Source organism: Petaurus breviceps, unplaced genomic scaffold (assembly GCF_028583685.1).
Source record: "Petaurus breviceps papuanus isolate PSGF00001 unplaced genomic scaffold, PetGlider_PUasm1.0 188, whole genome shotgun sequence".
Taxonomy (NCBI): Eukaryota; Metazoa; Chordata; class Mammalia; order Diprotodontia; family Petauridae; genus Petaurus; species Petaurus breviceps.
In genome coordinates this window covers 38,368,472-38,387,991 of record NW_027185804.1, presented here as the reverse complement: position 1 = coordinate 38,387,991, position 19,520 = coordinate 38,368,472, and the positions used below count along the sequence as shown (strand labels likewise).

The following is a 19,520-nucleotide window of genomic DNA, read 5'->3' as shown; positions in this document are numbered from 1 at the left end:
AGCTTCATTATAGATGCTCATTTTTCTTGTATGTAATTGTTTAAAAATCAAGAATTTTGATAACATATTGTTGGATAAGATTTCTGATGTATTCTAATGACCCCTTCTATTTTATGAGGAACTTCATCCCATTTTCTTTCACAGTGATGATTGTTAGTTATGTATTTTCCTTCATCTATACTTGAAATTCTTGGTCTCTGCCCATTTACCTTTTACAATAAGAAAGTGGAAAAAAAATTTGAATATGATGCAATGAGATTTTTTTAATCCAAATCCAATAGTTCTGGTCACTATTGATTAAAGGGTAAGGATGGACCAAGTACAGGCCTACAGGCTCTGACTCATTCCCACCAAAGCCCAGTTATACAAAAACTATACAAATGGTCTTGCTATATGGTAGGAGTTTTCCTAAGCACTAGGGATAAAAATTAAAGTAAGAAAGATACTTCTTTCCCTCGAGGAGCTTATGTTCTAATGGAGGAACAAAACAAATAGAGTATTACAGAAAGGGGCACAGGGACATGCTCAGTGACATGGTGAAGCAATGGAAGGGACATAGCTTGGAGACATGGGCCCTGGAAGATAAGGCAAAGCTCAGCTATCCTAACTAAGGAATTCAAGGACAGTCCAAGGTACTAGTCGGAAGGAGAAGATGATGATGTCCCAAGAGCAGAAGGCATGTTTTGGAGAGAGCTGGGAAATAGCATACTAATAGAACACACTGTAAACGATTCATAAATGCTTCTGAGGAGCTAAGTTGAATGCATGTCTCATGAATATTGTCATGGCATTAGTTACCTGGGAAGGTTTGCCACTCTGTATAAAAGGTGAGTAGGTTATAGAGTGTACTAGAGAAATCCTCACTCTGGAAAAGTCACATTCCCTCTGTTTCTCCCCAGGTGACTTTGGATCTGACAGCAAAGCTCTCCAAGATGCGTAAGAAATGAGCCCTCATAAAGAAGGCCTGCAGATTGTCTACTTGACTGTGCTTCTGTTTGGAGTCCTGGGAAACATGTTTCTTCTTTACCTACATGGCCTGAAGTTCATCGCTGGTCACAAAAAAAGACTCATTAGCCTGATAATCATCAACTTGGCTTTAGCTCATACTTTGATGATTATTTTCAGAGGAATCCCCATAATAATAGCCACTTTGGGGTGGAGATCTTTCCTAGATGATGTGATGGGTAAAATCTTAACTTACCTCATCAGAGTGACCAGGGTACTTTCTCTTTGCAGCACCTTTCTCCTAAGTGTCTTCCAGGCCATCACCATCAGTCCTAACAGTTGCATATGGACAGAGATCAAAACTAGGACCTACAAATATATTATTCCCTGCACTTTATTCTGTGGGATTTTCAGTATTCTGATAGATGTCACATTGGCTGCAAACATAAGAGATAAAAGGAACAGCAGTAATGAAAGTTGGAAGATTGGGCATAGTTCTTTTAACTATAATGCCATAAATGTAATCATCTGGAATTCAGTTCTTGATGCTCTGTTTATGGGTCTCATGATCTGCTCAAGTGTCTACATGGTGTTTGTCCTCCACAGACACAGCCAGCAAGTCCAATACATTCACAGCACCAGCCCCTCTCCCAAAGCATCCCCTGAGACCAGGGCCACCAAGGCCATCCTGATGCTGGTGATCACCTTTGTCTGCTTTAACTCATTCAGTTCCCCTTTCATCATTTATATGACTTCTATTAATGCAACTAGACACTGGGAGATGTGTTTCACTGTTATCCTCTCTCTGGTTTATCCAATAGTCAGCCCCTTTATACTAATCATCACTGATACTCAAATGCCCAGGTCTTTGCATGTTCTGCTAGTTTTGAAAAGTTTTGTGTGGGGCAAGTGAAAACTTCTCAGGTGATATCTCAGAAATCCCAGAGATCTTAATGGAATTGTAGTAAAGCACCAAAAACTTAGGACTTAACAGCCTGAGATCCTTTCTCTCTTCCCCTGGCCTTGAGCTGAAGGTTTTGCTGATCTTAGCTAATATGTGGGAAGGGAAAGTATATGTTCCTTAAACTTGACCATAGATTTAGTTTCCCCTTGACCAGCATAAGTACAGATTTAGAAAGATTACTGTGACCTATATAGACTGGTCATCTTGTTCCAAAAACCCCCATGACACATAGGATATTTCCTATCTCCCTGATGCCAGTAGAAGGGTCATCATGACCCAAAAGTCCCCAATATTCCCATTATTCATGAGATATTGTCAGTTTTCATATCTATGTTTTGGTTATATTAAGGGAGTTGACATTTATCTTGTTATAATACTGATGATATAATTTGTCTGTTTCCTGTTTGCAAGATATGTACCTTCTGCTTTTTTATCTTACTGACAACCCACCTGCAGTGCCAGCAAATTCTTTTGTGATTAGATTGTGCACCTTAGTTACTAATTAATGGGAACAGGACAGGATAAAGGGAGGGGGAAATGGGTAAATTTGGGGTATATAAACCAGCTCTTTGCCTCTTGCATTTTGACCTCTCCTACCAGACTGCCTCTGGTTGTGATGACATCCCCTTCTCACGAAATTGTATAATAAATCTTTCCTGTATTTACTTAGAGACATCTCTGCTTATTTTATTTTGGGCAAAGGTCTTCTTGCCAGGTTCAACCAGGAAGACTTCTCTGCTTGATGAGAGTTATTGGTGATAATGGAAAGGAATTAGGCACAAAGGAGGAATATGTCATCTACTCCTATTCTCTCCAGGATACAGAGCAGACTGTACTCCACAGAACTTTCCCTACCTTGACATAGGAAGTTCTGCATCCTAGGTCCCAAAGAAAACATCTTACCTTCCCAGTAAAAACTATATGTTTTTCTTCCTCCCTGAATTCTCACAAAGGCACCACCAGTCACCAAAATTTCAAAACTCAGAACCATCCTCATTTCATCATTCACCCTCTCCTCTCATGTACCAATCAGTTGCCAAGTCTTTTTGATTCTACTTATGTAACATTTATTATGCCATTCTCTTCTGTAAAGCCATGCATGAGCAGCTTTCTGACTATGAACAGCTGTTAAGATTCTGATTACATAGTATAGTGAACACTCTATTCCATAACAAATCAGAGCAAAACATTCAAAGTAAATCAAGGTACAGCATTCACAATGTTACAACTTATCACAGAAAACCAAAATATAGCATTCACAACAACTTATCACAGAAAATGGCCACATAGTTTTCACTATAGTGGTCACAAAGTTTTGAACAAAGAACCATCATTTAGTAACTCAATCATTCATCATCCTTAAGGAGATTTGTCTCCTCAAGGAACACATGGTACATACTCAGTTAATTCAATCAGTAAGTTATTCAGTCATCAATTACTAAGTACAATAATTTAGTTAATCAATCATTCAATCAATTCAGTCATTCACTATTCAATCATCAGAAAATACACAGACCCTCCACCCCTATGTCACTAGTAAATTACAATTTCATCACTACACAGTACCCACAGAGAGGTCTTTTCATCTTGACTCAAGGCAGGCAGGTCCTATCTGAATCCACCAAACAGTCACCTGTATTCAAAGGCAGACAGCTCTCCATGCAGGTCTTGCTCCACACTGAAGTTCACAGTGTCCAGTCCACTTTAAATCCTTCACAGTCTCTGTTCCCAAGAAGTCAAGGCTTGACAAAGCCACAAACAGGTTCATACAAAGTACCAGCATTACAGTCATGCTTCCTCAGTCTTCGACAGGTCCAGCTGGCCCTCAGAAATTCTCAGCAACTCCTCAGCATCTCCAGCTGGCCCTCAGAAATCCTTAGCAGCCTCAGCAACTCCAGCTGGCCCTCAGCTCTGACTGTCTCTCAGAAATCCTCAGCAGCTCTGGCTGACCCTTGGACTCAGCAGAAGTTTCAGCTGGTTCCCAGAATCAAAATCATTCTCTCCAGCCTTCAGAGGGCCTTTCCTCTTCAGCCTCCCCAGCTCCTCTTCAGCCTCCCCTGCGGTGGCAGCTTCTGCCTCCACAAAGCCTAATCCAAGAAGATATGTTTCTCCCTCTGTAGGGGTTTTCCTTATATACACACAGCATTAGCTTCCTGTTTCAGCCAACCCCTTCCTGTTATGTCAGCAACAGGGGTTCATACCTTCTGTTTCTTTAACAGAGACTTGATTAATTACTAAGTTGTAAGTACCTGTTACCTTTGCCAATACAAAGGGATCTTCAAATTTAAATTACATCACTATTACACCTTCCTTCCACATCAAAGGGCCCCATTCTAGTTCAGATCCTCATCACCCCTTACCTGGTACTCTTGAGGAGCAGAGGACTTGGAATATGATATTCTAGAATGTAGAAGAGCTGAGATTACAACCAAGAATCACCTAACTAGAAAAACTGATTATAATCCTTCAAGGGGAAAATGGTTATTTAATGAAATAGAGGACTTTTTTAGCATTACTGAATCAAAGACCGAACTTCTATTTCTATTATTTCTTTTAATTTTGTCTATTATTGCTTTTTCTTTGTCTGAGATAATGATTGCTGTTCCTGTTTTTTTTTTAACTTCAGCTACAGCATAATAGATTCTGCTCCAGTCCCTTATTTTAACTGTGTGCACATTTAGGGTTTAGAATAGAAAATTTGAATTTCAAATACATGACTCAAGAGTAGCATCAAAAGATAAATGTGAATAAGAAATTAGAAAAGAATCAATAAGGTTAAACTGTTTACATTTCTAAATAGGAAGAGGATAAGTCATATAACTAAATCTTAATAAATTTATCATGACTAGTGCATTTAGAAAGATTCTGCTGATTATGTTTGGATGACATAAAAAAATGAATGGGCAAAAAAGAAGGATCCCCTGGGTGAAAGGTGAAGGCAAAGTTAGAAAGGGGAAAATTTTCTTGCATAAAAGAATCACAGAAGGAAGATCTTTTTCAATGAAGGGGAAAATTCTGGGATGGGAGGCAAGCAGCACTTGAACCTCAATCTAATATAAAGTGATTCAAAAAAGAAAAAATATATATATATAAACAATTAGATATGGAAATCTAGCCTACCTAATAGGGAAGTTGAAGGGAAAGAGAAGGATGGTGGCAAAAGGCAGGGAGCCTAAAGGAAGGCAGTGGTCAGAAGTAAAGTAGAATTAAGAGGAGAGAAAAGATAAAAAGGAAGAGAGAAAGATAAAAAGAATATAATAAGATAGAGGGAAATGCAGAGTTTGATGATGCCTGCATCAAAATGGGCACAGGCTGAACCGAGAAGTGTGTTATGATGGACACAAGCCATGTCAGATCTGTCTTAGCAGTTCCAATTTATTGATCAGAGGGCAAGGTTTATATAATGAATGTAAAGCAATTATCTCTTAGATTCCCATGAGAAAATGTTTAATGTCCTTGTTCATTTATGCACATCTGTACGTTTTAATGTCCTTCTTTCCTTGCATGCATCTATGTCTGGGTCACTGCTCAGTTATCACATCCTAAACTCCTGCAAGTCAGGAAGAGGTGGTAAGCTAATCCTAAGATATAATATAGCTTTCATGGGGAGCTGGCTTGGGAGAAATACTGGACCAGAATCTTCCCATGTGTGGACCAGGTCAGAGAGTGGCCCTCAACAGTTAGTAATCATAAATGGGAATGAGATGAATTCATCTATAAAATAGAAGCAGATACCAGAATGGATTAGAATCCAGAGTCCAACAATATGTTGTTTAGAAGAAACACACTTGAAACAGATACATAAACCCTAAATGTGCACACAGTTAAAATAAGGGACTGGAGCAGAATCTATTATGCTGTAGCTGAAGTTAAAAAAAAAAAAAACAGGAACAGCAATCATTATCTCAGACAAAGAAAAAGCAATAATAGACAAAATTAAAAGAAATAAGCAGGGAAACTACATCCTGTTAAAAGGCACCATAGACAATGAAGTAATATCAATACTAAACCTATATGCACCAAAGGACATAGCACCAAAATTCTAAAATGAAAAGTTAAATGAATTATAGAAGGAAATAGTAAAGCTATTCCACTTTCCTCTTTCAGAGCTAGATAAATCTAACTATGAAATAAGTAAGAAAGAAGTTAAGGAGATAAATAGAATCCTAGACAAGTTAGATATTATAGATCTCTGGAGAAGACTGAATGTGGATAGAAAAGTGTATATCTTTTTCTCAGCACCTTCACAAAAATCGACCATATATTAGGGCATAAAAACCTCACAAAGGTGGAAAAAAAGAAATGTTAAATTCATCATTTTTAGACCACAGTGCAATAAATATTATATTCAATAATGTGCCAAAGAAACAGAAATTAATTAGAAATTTAATTAAAGAGAATGACAACAATGAGAAAGTGTACTACAATTTGTGGAATGTTAGGTGAAATTTAGTATTTCTAATTGTAAACATCGATAAAGGAGAGAAAGAACAGGTCAAGGAGTTGGGTATACAACTAAAAAGAATTAGAAAAAGAACAAATTAAATATCCCCAATTAAATTCCAAAATGGAAATCCTGAAAAATCAAAGAAGAAATTCATAAAATTGAAAGAAAAATATTAAATTAATAAAAAACTAGGAACAGGTTTTATGAAATAAATAAATTGTTAGTTAATTTGATTTTTAAAAAAAGAAAAACAAATTACCAGTATCAAAAATGAAAAAGGTGGATTCAGCATCAAAAAGATGCAATTAAACCAATTAGTAGGCATTGATTTGCTTAATTATATGCCAAACTGAAAATCTAAGTGCAATGGATGTGCATTTAGAAAAATGTAAATTGCCCAGATTAACAGAAGAGGAAATAAATAAATAAGCCCAAGTGATAGAGCCAAGAGTGTGAGAGACACTGTGGCAGTCACAAGATATCAGAGGGGGTGCACGTGACCTCTGAGAGGCAGGAGCTTGGAGATGAGGAGGCCGACTCTGCCGGGCCAAAAGGGCCGACATGGCATTGAGCGCAGGGCCGTGGGGGCTGACTCTGCTGGGTTGGGAAAGGCCGACGTGGCATTGAGCGTGCCTTATCAACATGGACTCCTCTTAACACATACTCCTTTGCCCTGCACTCAGGAGTGTGCATGATTGGCTCCCACATGACATGTGACAGAAAGAAGAAAGATAAGGATAGGGAAAAGGCAAGGGGAGGCTCCCGCTCTCCCTCTCTCTCTCTGCCCCTCAGTTCCGCTCTGCTTTGTTCTGTTCTGTTCCTGCTTGATGGCCACACTGTTAAGATGTAACTGAATAAAGAGCAGCCTCACTTGGCAACCTCCGTGTCCCTGGGTGTTCTGTGGGAGTAAGTTCTTCTTGGAGACAAGAAGCTAGAGACGTCCGAAGACCGGGAATAAGGTAAGACATGGCCGGAGTTGGGAGTGAGATCCCAACACCTAAGGCAATTGAATGAGTCATCAATGAGCTCCCTAAGAAAAAACTTCTCAGGACCAGATAGATTGTTAAGTGAATTCTACCAGACATTTAAGGAATTCCAGATGAGCTCTTTATAATCCTAATAGATGAAGCCATCAAAGTACAGCACTCAGTAGCAGCCACTGGATTTGAAAAGATCAATTTACATCCCAATCTTAAAGAATGGCAAGGCCAAAGAAGTTCCAAATTACCAAATAATTGTGCTCATTTCACACACCAACATGTCTATGCTTAAGATTCTATAAGCTAGGCAATACATGAACAGACAAGCAGATTGATTTTCAAAGAGGCAGAGGAACTAGAGACCAAATTGGCAGCATTTTCTGGATTATGGAGAAAGCAAGGAAGACTTTATTGACTACACTAAATAAAACCTTTGACTGTGGCAAGTCCTCAAAGAGATGGGAGTACCAGACTGTAGCAGCAAGCACCCCAGCATACCCAGGGTGGCTGCCAACACAGGTTCTTAGATCTGTTTTTCTAAAGGAAAGCAACTCAAAATGGGTTAACAATCTTGCTTTAATCTATCAAACATATCATTTACCTAGTTCAGGGGGAAAAGGTCAGTACCCTGAACTTCAGAGTATACAGACAGAAACATTTCAAGAAGACAAGCCTCCAACTGTCCAACCATTACATCCATACCAAATCACAGTTACCAGAGAGGGAAGCATCAACATCTGGGTTTTTCAAAGCTGGGGGGCTCTTAGCAGCTGCCCAGAGTATCATCTGGCCAAATCACACAAGACTTCTCAAAGTGAGCCCCAAAACAAAGCTTCACATCAGGGATTATATAGCCTTCTCCTGGGTAGAAAATGTAACAACTCTCTTGACCCACTGCTCAATCACAAAGCACCAAGGTGTGGGTGTTCCTGAAAAACAAGCCTCCCACCACAGGCTCCAGGTGCACTTAACCTAGGGGAGGGGGAGATCTTAAAAATTTACATTCCTATAACACAGACCATCTTATTTGTCTCCTGATAAATCTGTATGTGGGCCAAGAAGCAACAGTTGGTACCAAACATGGAATGACTGATTGGTTTAAGATTGGAAAAGAAGTGCAACAAGACTGTGTATTGTCACCTTTTTAATTTATATGCAGAGGACATCAAGTGGAATACTATTATGCTTTAAGAAATGATGAGCAGGATGGTTTCAGAAATACTTGGGAATACTTATATGAACAGATGCAAAATGAAGTGAGCAGAACCAGATGACCATTGTGCACAATAACAGCAATATTGTAAGATGATCAACCCTGAAATTAGTTTATCTAATCAAGACAATTCCAAAGGACCCATGATACAAAAACCTCAAGAGTGAACTGATAAACTCTGAGTACACACTGAAGTACACATTTTTTCTTTATCTTTCTTGGAGGTGTGTGTCTGTGTGTGATTGTGTGTGTGTGTTCTTTTGATGCATGGTTAATATGGAAATAAGTTTATATGATTATATATGATTTGTATATATATATATATATATTTATATATATATTTATACATATCATATATGATTATATATGATTTTACATATATAATCAATATCATATCACTTGCCTTTTCAAGGGGTGAAGCACAGATAGGATGAAAGGAAAGAATTTGGAACTCAAATTTTTTTTAAATGAATGTTAAAAAATGCTTACATGACACTGGAAAATATTTAACAAAATAAATAAAAATATTTATGAAGAAAGATGCTATCTTCCTCCAGAAAAAAAGAACTGATAAATAGAAGTACACATAGTATGGTTTTACATATTTTATCAATATGTGTCAAATGGTAGCCTTCTCCAGTCCAAGTGGGGAGAAAGGGAGACAGTTCAGAATTTTAAATGTAACCAATAAATAAATAATGAGTATGGAAATAAATTTAATGCATCTGGCCTACACACCTCCAGTTAAGCAAGGACTTCCTAACTATTTCTTGTGTCACAAACACCTTCCCCTAAAGCTTGTAGACTCCTGGTCAGAATCATGTCTTTAAAAGTATAAAAATCCTTTGAATTAGAAAGGGCCTATTGAAATGAAATTACCAAAATATATTTTTTTTAAGTTCACAGGCTCCACATTAAGAATCTTTGATCTAGAGGCTAATTAAAGAAATGCTTCTTCAGTGGTGCTTCACTTTTAGAATGTCTGTTTCTCCAAACATTATTTCATTTCTCAATGGGTTCTCCCTCAGCTACTTGTTTAAGGACGAACAGAGGTGGTCTCTCACCTTACATCTATAAACCACCCATGCACAGATGCTTTGTGGGGTGTTTTGCTAAGCTCTCCCTTTCAGAAATCCTTTGTTTGGATTCAAACTTTGGAATTTCTAAAATCACTTTGTATTGACTCATTAGGATCTATAATTCCAATTAGGTGTTTGCCTAGAAACCCAGGTGGAGCCCTGGACCTCTAGTCAGGAAGACTTGAGCTCAAATCCAGCTTCACACTCACTGGCTATGTGACTCTGACTCTATTTTCCTGTTTCCTCATTTGTAAAGTGGGGATAATGAGTGCCTTCTTCCCAGGGCTATCATGAAGATTAAATGAGATATTTGTAAAGTGCTACATAAATGCTAACTATTATTACTGCTATAACATCTCTGCGTCTGTGAGTTGTCAATCTGTTTACTTTGCACAGCTATCAGTTTTCCAAATAGCCATTTTCAAAAGAATAATTATTCTAAATCACACTAACGAGAGGAAATAATATTAGAACAATTCTGAAATTTCACCTCACTCTTATCAGATCAGCAAAAATGACAAAGCTGCATTGATAAATGTTGGAGGGGCTGTACCAGCATAGGCACAATAATGAATGATTGGTGGAGCCATAAATGTGTCCAACTGTTCTGGGAAACAATTTGGAAACTTATTAGAAAAATCACTTAATTCTGCATGCCTTACACTCCAGTTATATGACGACTGCGAGCATCTTTAAACCATAAGAATTTTAAAGACAAAGTGAAAGGTACCATATATGTGAAAATATTTAGAACAGCACTTTTTATAGTAACATATAACTAGTAATAACATATGATTAATTAGAAAGAGGTTGCCCGTGAACTGAGAATTACCTTGAAATAGTATAGTAGGTGTATACAATGGGATATTATTGTGTCAACATAAAAAACAGACATGAAAAACTGAGAAACTTGGGGATACACATAATAACAGCTGGAGAGGGGCAGCTAGGTGAGGCACTTACTAGAGCACCAGTCCTGGAGTCGGGAGGACCGGAGTTCAAATCTGGCCTCTGACACTTACTAAATCTGTAACCTTGGGCAAGTTATTTAACCCTGATTGCCTCACTTCCCCCTCCAAAAAATAAAATAAAGTCAGAGTATCAGGGACCTCAGAGCCTTTAGCCTGGATTGTCCTGATCTAAGGATTGCAGTTGGAGTGCTGGAGGCAACATCCAAAGGCCCACAGTGGGGCTTCCTGCCATCTTGGATGTCTCTGCTCTTAACACTTCTGGACATAGAACATAACAGCCTACATATGGCCTCTGTACAGTCCCACCAATGCTTGCTTTGTTGAAAATGCCCCTTTTCCTATGGTCCCTGTACATTAGGATGACTCCTTATACAATTCAGGGGAGGAAAAATTCACTTACTATAGTTTGACTTTGGATTTCTTGCCCATTATTCAGTCTGGTGGAAACTTCAGAGTTTTTTAGCTGTAGAAGCAAATATGGGAGCTAGCAGTCTGCCTCCTGTTCAAGCAGACATTTTGGCAAAAACTCTAGGATATCTGTTGAAAATTTAAATTTAAAAATTTTTAATTTTGCCTTCCTCTCTCTTGGAAACCTGAGCCTCAGAATTGGGTTAAGTGTTGAGCCATTGGAATCCAAGTGTAATCAAACATCTTGGTGATTTTTCCCTGAACTAGCTGCCCTAACTAAGTCCCTCTCCAAGGACCTCATTCAGGTAGAATAGAGAAGACCAGGCAGATCAGCTGATCCTGACAGAAACTAGAGCTTAGGTAATCTATCACCTTAGACAGAGTCTAGGGGAGGGCTGAGGAGAAGCCTGGACAGCAGGGTGATCTGGGCCTGTCTCCTTCTGATGAGGGATGGCAATATGGTTCAGCAGGAACTCTGATCTTTATCTAAGACCAGAAAACCTGTGATTCAGTATGGAAAGAATTCAGTAGGCCCAAGCCAACTTGGAGTCGGAGTTGTAAAAGTTATTGTACGATTTACAGCAGGCAAGGATCCGTAGGGAACCTGCAAATTTATTGTTAGGCTGTACAGCGGGCAAGAGTCCGTTAGGGAACCTGCAACCTCAAAGAGGTAGAATTAAGGTTTTTATAGAATAATACATAGTAGAACCCATGCCAATTATGCTAACTAGGTGATTAAGGGTGGGATTAGGGAGGAGTTATGGTGGGGCCAGTGTTTAAAGGGACATGCATTTTTAATGTAACTGTTCAGGCATATTGCCCATAATTCACTGGGGAAAAGCCCAAGGGGGAGGCTACCTGGAGGTGTGGTTTTAGGTTTGAAATGTCACTAAGTCAGCTATCGGTCAAGGGCTGACTGAGAAGTGCCCAGTCTGCCAATCATCAGTGTCATGTTTGACAAGATTAATGTCTGGGAACCAAGGCTAATGGAGACTCAGTGTGTGGATAATAGGCTAAGGAGTTAACCCAGAGATAGGGTCCTGAAGGATTCATGGGGACAGCAGGGCACTATACTAGGGGGAGATCATAGTTGCCTAAGCTGGAATGTTTATAGATACTTTTGTGAAGGATTCACAGGTGTAGCTTGTCACTGTTCCAAGCTGAAGTAAACAATTCATGAGTTGTTGCTGGACAGAGTTAATGATCTGAAGCTGGGGGCAGGGGTACTGTGATTTTACAAAGTGGTTTTACAAATTGATTTTACAAACATAGATCCCAAGCACCTCATCACTTCCTCTTGTCTCAGACTCTTAGAGCAGTTGCAGATGGGAGGTAGGGGGAGTGGAAGGAGGAGTCAGGAGTGACTATAGCAGGTGGTGGCTGCAGTAACCAAGAGGTGTCCAGACACCAGAAAAACCTCTCTTGCCCCAGATGGATCCAAAGAGTCCCCATGACACAGCCCCTACTGAGGCAGCTTCAAAAGAACACAAAAATGGAGCAAGAAGGTAACGGAGTAGAGAAGTTTCCACAGTAGAAAAGATTGTCAGGAGGACTAAAGTCCAGGCTTGGGAGGCCTCTCATAGCTACAGCCAATGACTCTGTCTCCTTCTTCTCTGTGACACTTACTGACCCTCATCTTCTCCTCCCCTCTCCTAAGGCTCAGGAAATTTCTCTCCAGGTGGTTCAGAGACTTTCCTTTGGAGATTCTCATTAATCTGTTATTATTGATAAGACAAAAATTGTCTTTGCCCCTGAGACAGAGTTGGCTTCTTCCTCTGACACACCCTAGTTTCTCCCTGCCAACAATGTCACTTTTCTAAAAGGTGAAATTATAATCTCAACTCTAAGGGGAGATGAGGTCAGACTCGATTCTCCTTATAATTCCTGCCCCAGCGGTGCCCACTTCATGCACCCTCACCCACCCATTGGCACAGCTCTACGCCCTAACCTGCCAAGAGAGAATAGCGTGGTGAGTGACTGAAGGTCTCATATTCAGAGACAGGAATTGGTAGACTCCCTTGCAGGAGAAAGAAAGCAGGCACCCAGGTCTCTGGGGAATGGGGACAGGGCAGAGATTCCAGGGAAGTTGCCTCCATAAAGATAGTTATGTCACTGGAACACAGGGAGAGCACTGTTCCAGCAACGGGGGCATGATTGGGCCTCTTCCTCTGTTGTCTCCCTGCTCTCTATTCCACCCTTCTAGACTAGGGCAGAGGAGCATTGTGGGATGGGGGAAGGGGAAAACCTCACTGCTAGACCCAGGTGATGCAGGATTCTACCTCAGCAGCCCCAGATGGAGTGACCCATCAAGAGAAGGCTAAGTAGGAATAGCTATGGTAAGTAAGGTTCACAAATCACAGGTGTCAAGCTAAAAGACCTTAAAGTCCCACCCCTTCATTTTGCATATGGGGAAACTGAGGCCCAGTTCAGATCTCTTACATTTCTCCCCAAGTCACTTTGGATCAAAGCAGTTCTTTTGCCCAAGGCATCTAAGGAATGATTTCTCAAGATAAAGTCCAGGGATTGTGCACCTGAACCTGACTTTATTTGGAGCACTAGGAAATGCTTTTCTCCTTTAAACTCTTCACTAGTCACAGGAGAAAACCCATAAGTCTGTTAGTCATCCACTTGGCCTTTGTCAACGCCATGACGATTCCTTTCAGGGGTATCCCCAGAATATTAGAGGTTTGGAGCTCGAAATCCTCCCTCAGTTTCCTCAGAGGTAAAATCATAACTTACCTGATAAGAGTGACTCGGGGCCTCGCACTTTGCAGCACCTGCCTCCTAAGTGTCTTCCAAGCCATCACCATCAGTCCCTATCGCCCCATATGGGTAGAGCTCAAATCTAAGGCCCCAAAAGGTATCATTCCTTGTTGTGTCTTCTTCTAGTTTTTCAATTTGCTGGTAGACGTCGCTTTGCCTATGTATGTGACTGGTCCAAAGAACAGCAGTAAATTGAGATGGAACATTGGGTATAGCTCTTTTGATTTGCATGCCACAAATACCATAAAAATTGTTATCTGGAAGTCTGTATGCGACGCGGCATTTGTGGGTATTATGACCTGTTCAAGTGGCTACATGGCGCTTGTCCTGTACAGGCACCACAAGCAAGTGCAGCACACACTTGTTATAAGGCTCTCTCCCAGAGTCCCCTCTGAGGCCAGAGCCACCAAAGCCATCTTGATGCTTGTGGTCAGCTTTGTCATCCTGAACGCTGTCAGCTCCCCCTTAGTCATTTATGTGGCTTCTCACATCATATCTAGAACCTGGGTAATCAACGTCGCTGTTCTCTCCCTGTGCTATCCAGTGGTCGGCCCCTTTATGCTGATTAGCATTGACACACAGATCCCCAGGCCCTGCTGTGTTCTGAGGGATGAAAAACCCCCGTCAGGAAGAACCCCTATCTGAGAAGAACTGCTGGGGAAACTATCAATCACTTTGGTAGAAATTAAGTTTACATTACATAGCAAATACCCCAATAAACTCTAAAGGGATGCCTGATTTTATGTAATATTTAAATATTTAAGTAATATTTAAAAGGTCACATCATCAAAAAAACTAGACGGTAAGGGAAGAGGTAGCATTCACAACTATAGATAAGAGGAAATTCTTGACTATGTAAGAGATATGCATAACCATAAAAATAATATCAAGTGTTTCATTTATATAAAGTCTTCCATAAATAAAATAATAAAAGAGGAAGCATGGTGTAGTCACATGGTATAGTGGATACAATGTGTGCATAATAGTGGTTACAATGCCAGACCTGGAGGCGGGAGGACCTGAGTTCAAATCTCAGCTCTGCCTCTAGCTATGTGACTCTGGGCAAACCTTTTCATCTTTGTATGCCTCTTTCCTCATCTACAAAATGCAAGGATTAGATGCAATGGGTTTTACAATCTCTTCTAGCTCTAAATATATGATTCTAAGAACTCAAGTGGGGAAAATGAAAGATATATAGGCAATTTATACTATTATATCACATATAACTATATGGAATAGTAATTATTAATGCTATATAATATGATATTTACATTATATACTATATATTACATTCTGCAATAGGCAATGTGGCCAATGGATACAAACAATTCCCAAAGGATGTATTGCAAACTATTTTTTTAAACACCTATGAAAACACATTCCAAATCCCTAACAAGAGAAATTCAAAGATAAGCAACTCTGAAGTTTCACTTCACACCCTACAAATGGGCAATTATGATTTTTTTTTAAATAGCATTGGTCATATAGATTAAGGGCACATGGACTAAGTTGGTAGAGTTGTGAATTATTCTATCTATTTTGTATGTCAACTTATAATTATGAAAGACTCAGCTATTCCCCTCTTTGAGTCAGAATTCCCACTACTAACCATATAGAGGTCAAAGTCTGAGACAAAAGTCCATAAGGTATCAAAATATTTTTAGCAATACTCTTTATTGTAGTAAAAAAAAATTAGATACAGCTAGGTGCTGATCAAATGGAGAATGGCTAAAATAAACTATGATTATATAAATGTAACAGTTGCACAGTATAATTATATAAATGTAAAAAATTGCACAGCAAGAAATAACAAATATGAAGGATTCAGAAATATATGAGATTTGCAGAAATTGATCCAAAGTGAAATACATATAATGAACAGAACAATATTCATGATAACTACAATAATGCAAATGAGATCATTAGAAGGAAGGCCAACTCTGAGTAGCTGAAATATCCACTGAAATCCGAGAGCACACTTAACAAAGCATCTTCTCTCCTCATCTGTGATCACCCTCTTTCACATTAGAACTTACTTACCTGAGTGGCTAGGTGGTTCAGTGGATAGAGTGCCAGGCCTGGATTCAAGAAGACTCATCTTCCTGAGTTCAATTCTCGTTTCAGACATTTACTAACTGTATAACCCTGGGCAAGTCATTTAACCCTGTTTGCCTCAGTTTCCTCATCCATACAATGAACTAGAAAAGGAAGTGGTAAGCCACTCTAGTATCTTTGCCAAGAAAGCCCCAAATGGGGTCACAAAGTGTCAAAGACATGATTGAAATGACAATAACAGCAATCTAAGCAGGGGTAAATTTCTAGTGGGCAAATGCATCTAAGAGAATAAATAAAGTTCATCAAAAGTCTCAGATTCTTCTAGTCTTTAAAAGATCTAACATTAATCTTATAGGATCATTACACTCTTTTCATCCATTCTCAGTTACCTCGTCTCACTTTCATATTTCTACTTGTCATTTATAATTGGAGGGGGATGGCATATGAGTTCGCCATACTGCCCATTTTCATCAGCGAAAATAAAAAAAGAATTTCTCTTCCTCATTGGAGGTACAGGTAACATCAGTGTTTCGTTTAAAAGCACACTTTGGAAAATCTTCAAGTTCAACAATCTTGAAATCAAAGGTATTAACATGAGTTTTAGAAGGCAGACAAATGGGAAAATCTTGATCATTAATTATGACCAGGCTATGAGTTAATCATGCCTGCTATGTTGTCTTTCAAAAGAGTAACAGAAATTTTTTGGCCAGTCCACAAAGAGTGTGCAATGTGAAGCAAGAAGAGTCAAGGAGTCTGTTCCCATATTCTATTAATAGAACACGATGCCCCCCAGCTTCATTGAGGGAAGGTGGTATCATCTGCCAGGAGGATCACATGGCCAGTGGTGAGATAAGACCTTCATATTAGCTTAGAGAGGAATGCACACATCACTGAAATTTAAAAATGCCTTAATAATCACCTTGGGTTGTTTTAGAGAAGTCAAAAAAAAGAAAGGGTCAAAGAAATGAGCCAGAAAAAAAATCATAGTACCTCCAGTAAATGACAGAGCTGTCCAGAAAAGGTTTGAAATGGGGGTCTGCCACATCCTTGCAGGAGGATCTCTAGCCCGATAAAGGAGTCTTTAGGGTTTTATAAAGAGGTGACTTTCTAAGGGAGGGACCCAGGGATGAAGATGTCTTTAGAATTCCTGTGCTGCTAAACTCTGAGTGGATGGGTTGTAAGGGCTTAAAGAGGTCATAGGCTAAAAAAAATCAGGTGTTATTTGCATGCATTTTATTTGTCATGTGTCTTTTTGTGATTATTATTCCTTTTAAAAAATTACAAATTAGGGGCGGCCAGGTAGCACAGCGAGTAAGAGCACTGGCTCCACTGTCAGGATGACCTGGAGATAGAATCCCAGGCTCAGACACTTAGCACCACACCCAGAAATAACTGGCCATGTAACCTTGAGCAAGTTACTTAACCCCGATTGCTTAAAAAAAAATTACAAATTAAAATTTTAAAACCTCCACGCTCTCCAAATTGAACTCTCTCTAGTAGTAAAGTGTAACAAGCCCTGTGGGCTGCTCCTATAACTTGTATTTAATATTTGCATGTTGAGTCTTCAGAGAACATCTGTTTCTTCAGATTCTATGGATAACCCTCTGGTTCTGTACTCTTAATTCATAATCCTCCATTAATGAGCACCCTACTAACAACCAGTCAGTAGAAAATTAACTCTTAGTTTGCTAAGAGTATTTACTAAGATAGCATAACAAAAACAGTTGGAACTAAACATCCCTCTTATGAACCTGGGCAGCATTCTCCCACAAACAAGTATGGAATCTATGGAAAGAGGAGATTCAAACACAGAATGTGAGACACATTCCCATGCATATGGCAAAGGCAACTCAAAATGACTGGTACAGAAGGACCTGGATGCCCTTTCTTTTTTCAGAGTCTTCACTTTTGAGTTCCGGGGTCAGCCCTTCTTCACAGCCTAACCCTCAATTTCTAGAAGTCACAAGTCCTTCTTGTTGGGGTGACTAGGTGGTGCAGTGAACAGAGCACTGGCCCTGAAGTCAGGAGGACCTGAATTCAAATCTGACCTCAGACACTTAACACTTACTAGCCATGTGACCTTGGGCAAGTCACTTAACCCCAATTGCCCTGCCTTCTCCCCTCCAAAAAAAAAAAATACTTCTTGTCTCCTCAGGTGACTGCTCTTTGGTATCTGTGTCTATCTGGAGTCTGTATCTATGCTCCCCACTCAATACAGTGTCTCCCGCTGTTCAGTATCTTCCATTCAAAGCTACATAGCCAATGTGAGGGGAAGAGAGAGAAATTTCTTTCTACCTCACCCCTACAGGGGTCTCTTCCACTGTCAGAACCCATTTTGCAATGTTTCTAAAGCTAAAACTTGAAATTCCTTGAGGGATTAACTATTTAAAGCCCCTAGAGATATGGTGAATTTGCTTGTTCATCCAGTTGTTGAGAGAATGATTGGTACCAATTTGATTTCTGGGGTGTTCTCACCTCTTAAAGGAATTGGGAGATCTCTATAGTCAGTATGATATATCATTAACACCTGGTTATTATATTCTGGGTCTTTTGTGATATCAAATAAGTTGAGGGATCAAGTCCTCCCCTGACAAAAGAAAAACAAAAAACTAAAAAACTTCTATGATACAAAAATTCTCAAAAATTGTAGCAGAATGAAATCCCCAAACTGCCTTTTTTGAGAAAATATTTTCTGATATCTTAGGAAAGGCAAAACAGAGGACAAAAAAAAGCACAGAACAATTTCACTAATGACTATTGATGTGAAAATTTGACATAAAATACTTCCAGGGCGGCTAGGTTGTGCAGTGAGTAGAGCACCGGCCCTGGAGTCAGGAAAACCTGAGTTCAAATCTGGCCTCAGACACTTAACACAAAACTAGCCATGTGACCTTGGGCAAGTCACTTAACCCCAATTGCCCTACCATCTCCCCTCCAAAAAGCAAAAAAAACCCAAATACTTCCTTGGAGACTACAAAAAAATACATTTACCAATTATTCACAATAACTAACTGAAATTCATAACAGGGATTCTCTTATTATAATGCAAATTCCTTGAGGGAATTCTAGTTTTGCTTTCCTCCCCCCCCCATTTTTGGCATCCCCAGGACCTAACAATTTCTGGTACATAATAAGAGCTTGATAAATGTTTGCTATCTGGCTGACATTAGGAAAACAATGAACATAATTCATCATATAAATAAGAATAGTCACCTCATTATTTCTATGGATTCAGACAAAGCCATTTATAAAATGTAACATTCCATATTAAAAACTCTTAAAAATAGGCTTTGAGGGGCCCTTATTTGATATAATCAAAAGAATATATGTAAAATCAAGAGTCATGATATCATTGATCCTCTTTGAAAAGGAAGGATAAACACTATTTCTGATCACATGATCTTTCTTCTGTCCTTAGTTTCAATGTCTTTTGACCCTTTCTCCCATCTATGTTGTCTTTTTTGCCTTACTTTTCCCCTACTCCAAGCTACTCTCTCTAAGGTCAAAAATTATGATTTGTATTGGTCAAGGTATTTAACTCATCAGGAGTTCCCTATCCTAATGAAGCATTCCCCACACCACCAAGCAAGGTCAAAAAAATCCCAAAACATATATGTAGATCAATGGGACAGACCAAACAATCAAGAACATACACACACACACACACACACACACACACACACACACACACACAC

The 19,520-nt window shown here is 39.3% G+C and overlaps 1 protein-coding gene and 1 pseudogene across 1 annotated transcript; both read left to right on the top strand.

The window, feature by feature from the left end:
• Window positions 1-943: 943 nt before the first annotated feature.
• Window positions 944-1,858, top strand: LOC138163281 (vomeronasal type-1 receptor 1-like). The gene has a single exon (XM_069090832.1). The coding sequence runs from the start codon at window positions 944-946 to the stop codon at window positions 1,856-1,858; it is 915 nt and encodes a 304-aa protein (XP_068946933.1).
• A 10,599-nt stretch (window positions 1,859-12,457) lies between these two features.
• LOC138163280 (vomeronasal type-1 receptor 1-like) lies at window positions 12,458-14,415 on the top strand (annotated as a pseudogene).
• The last annotated feature ends 5,105 nt before the right edge of the window (window positions 14,416-19,520 follow it).

Bases quoted from the DNA above. Each gene is read 5' to 3' on its own strand.
- LOC138163281 (XM_069090832.1), top strand. From the start codon at position 944: ATGAGCCCTCATAAAGAAGGCCTGCAGATTGTCTACTTGACTGTGCTT.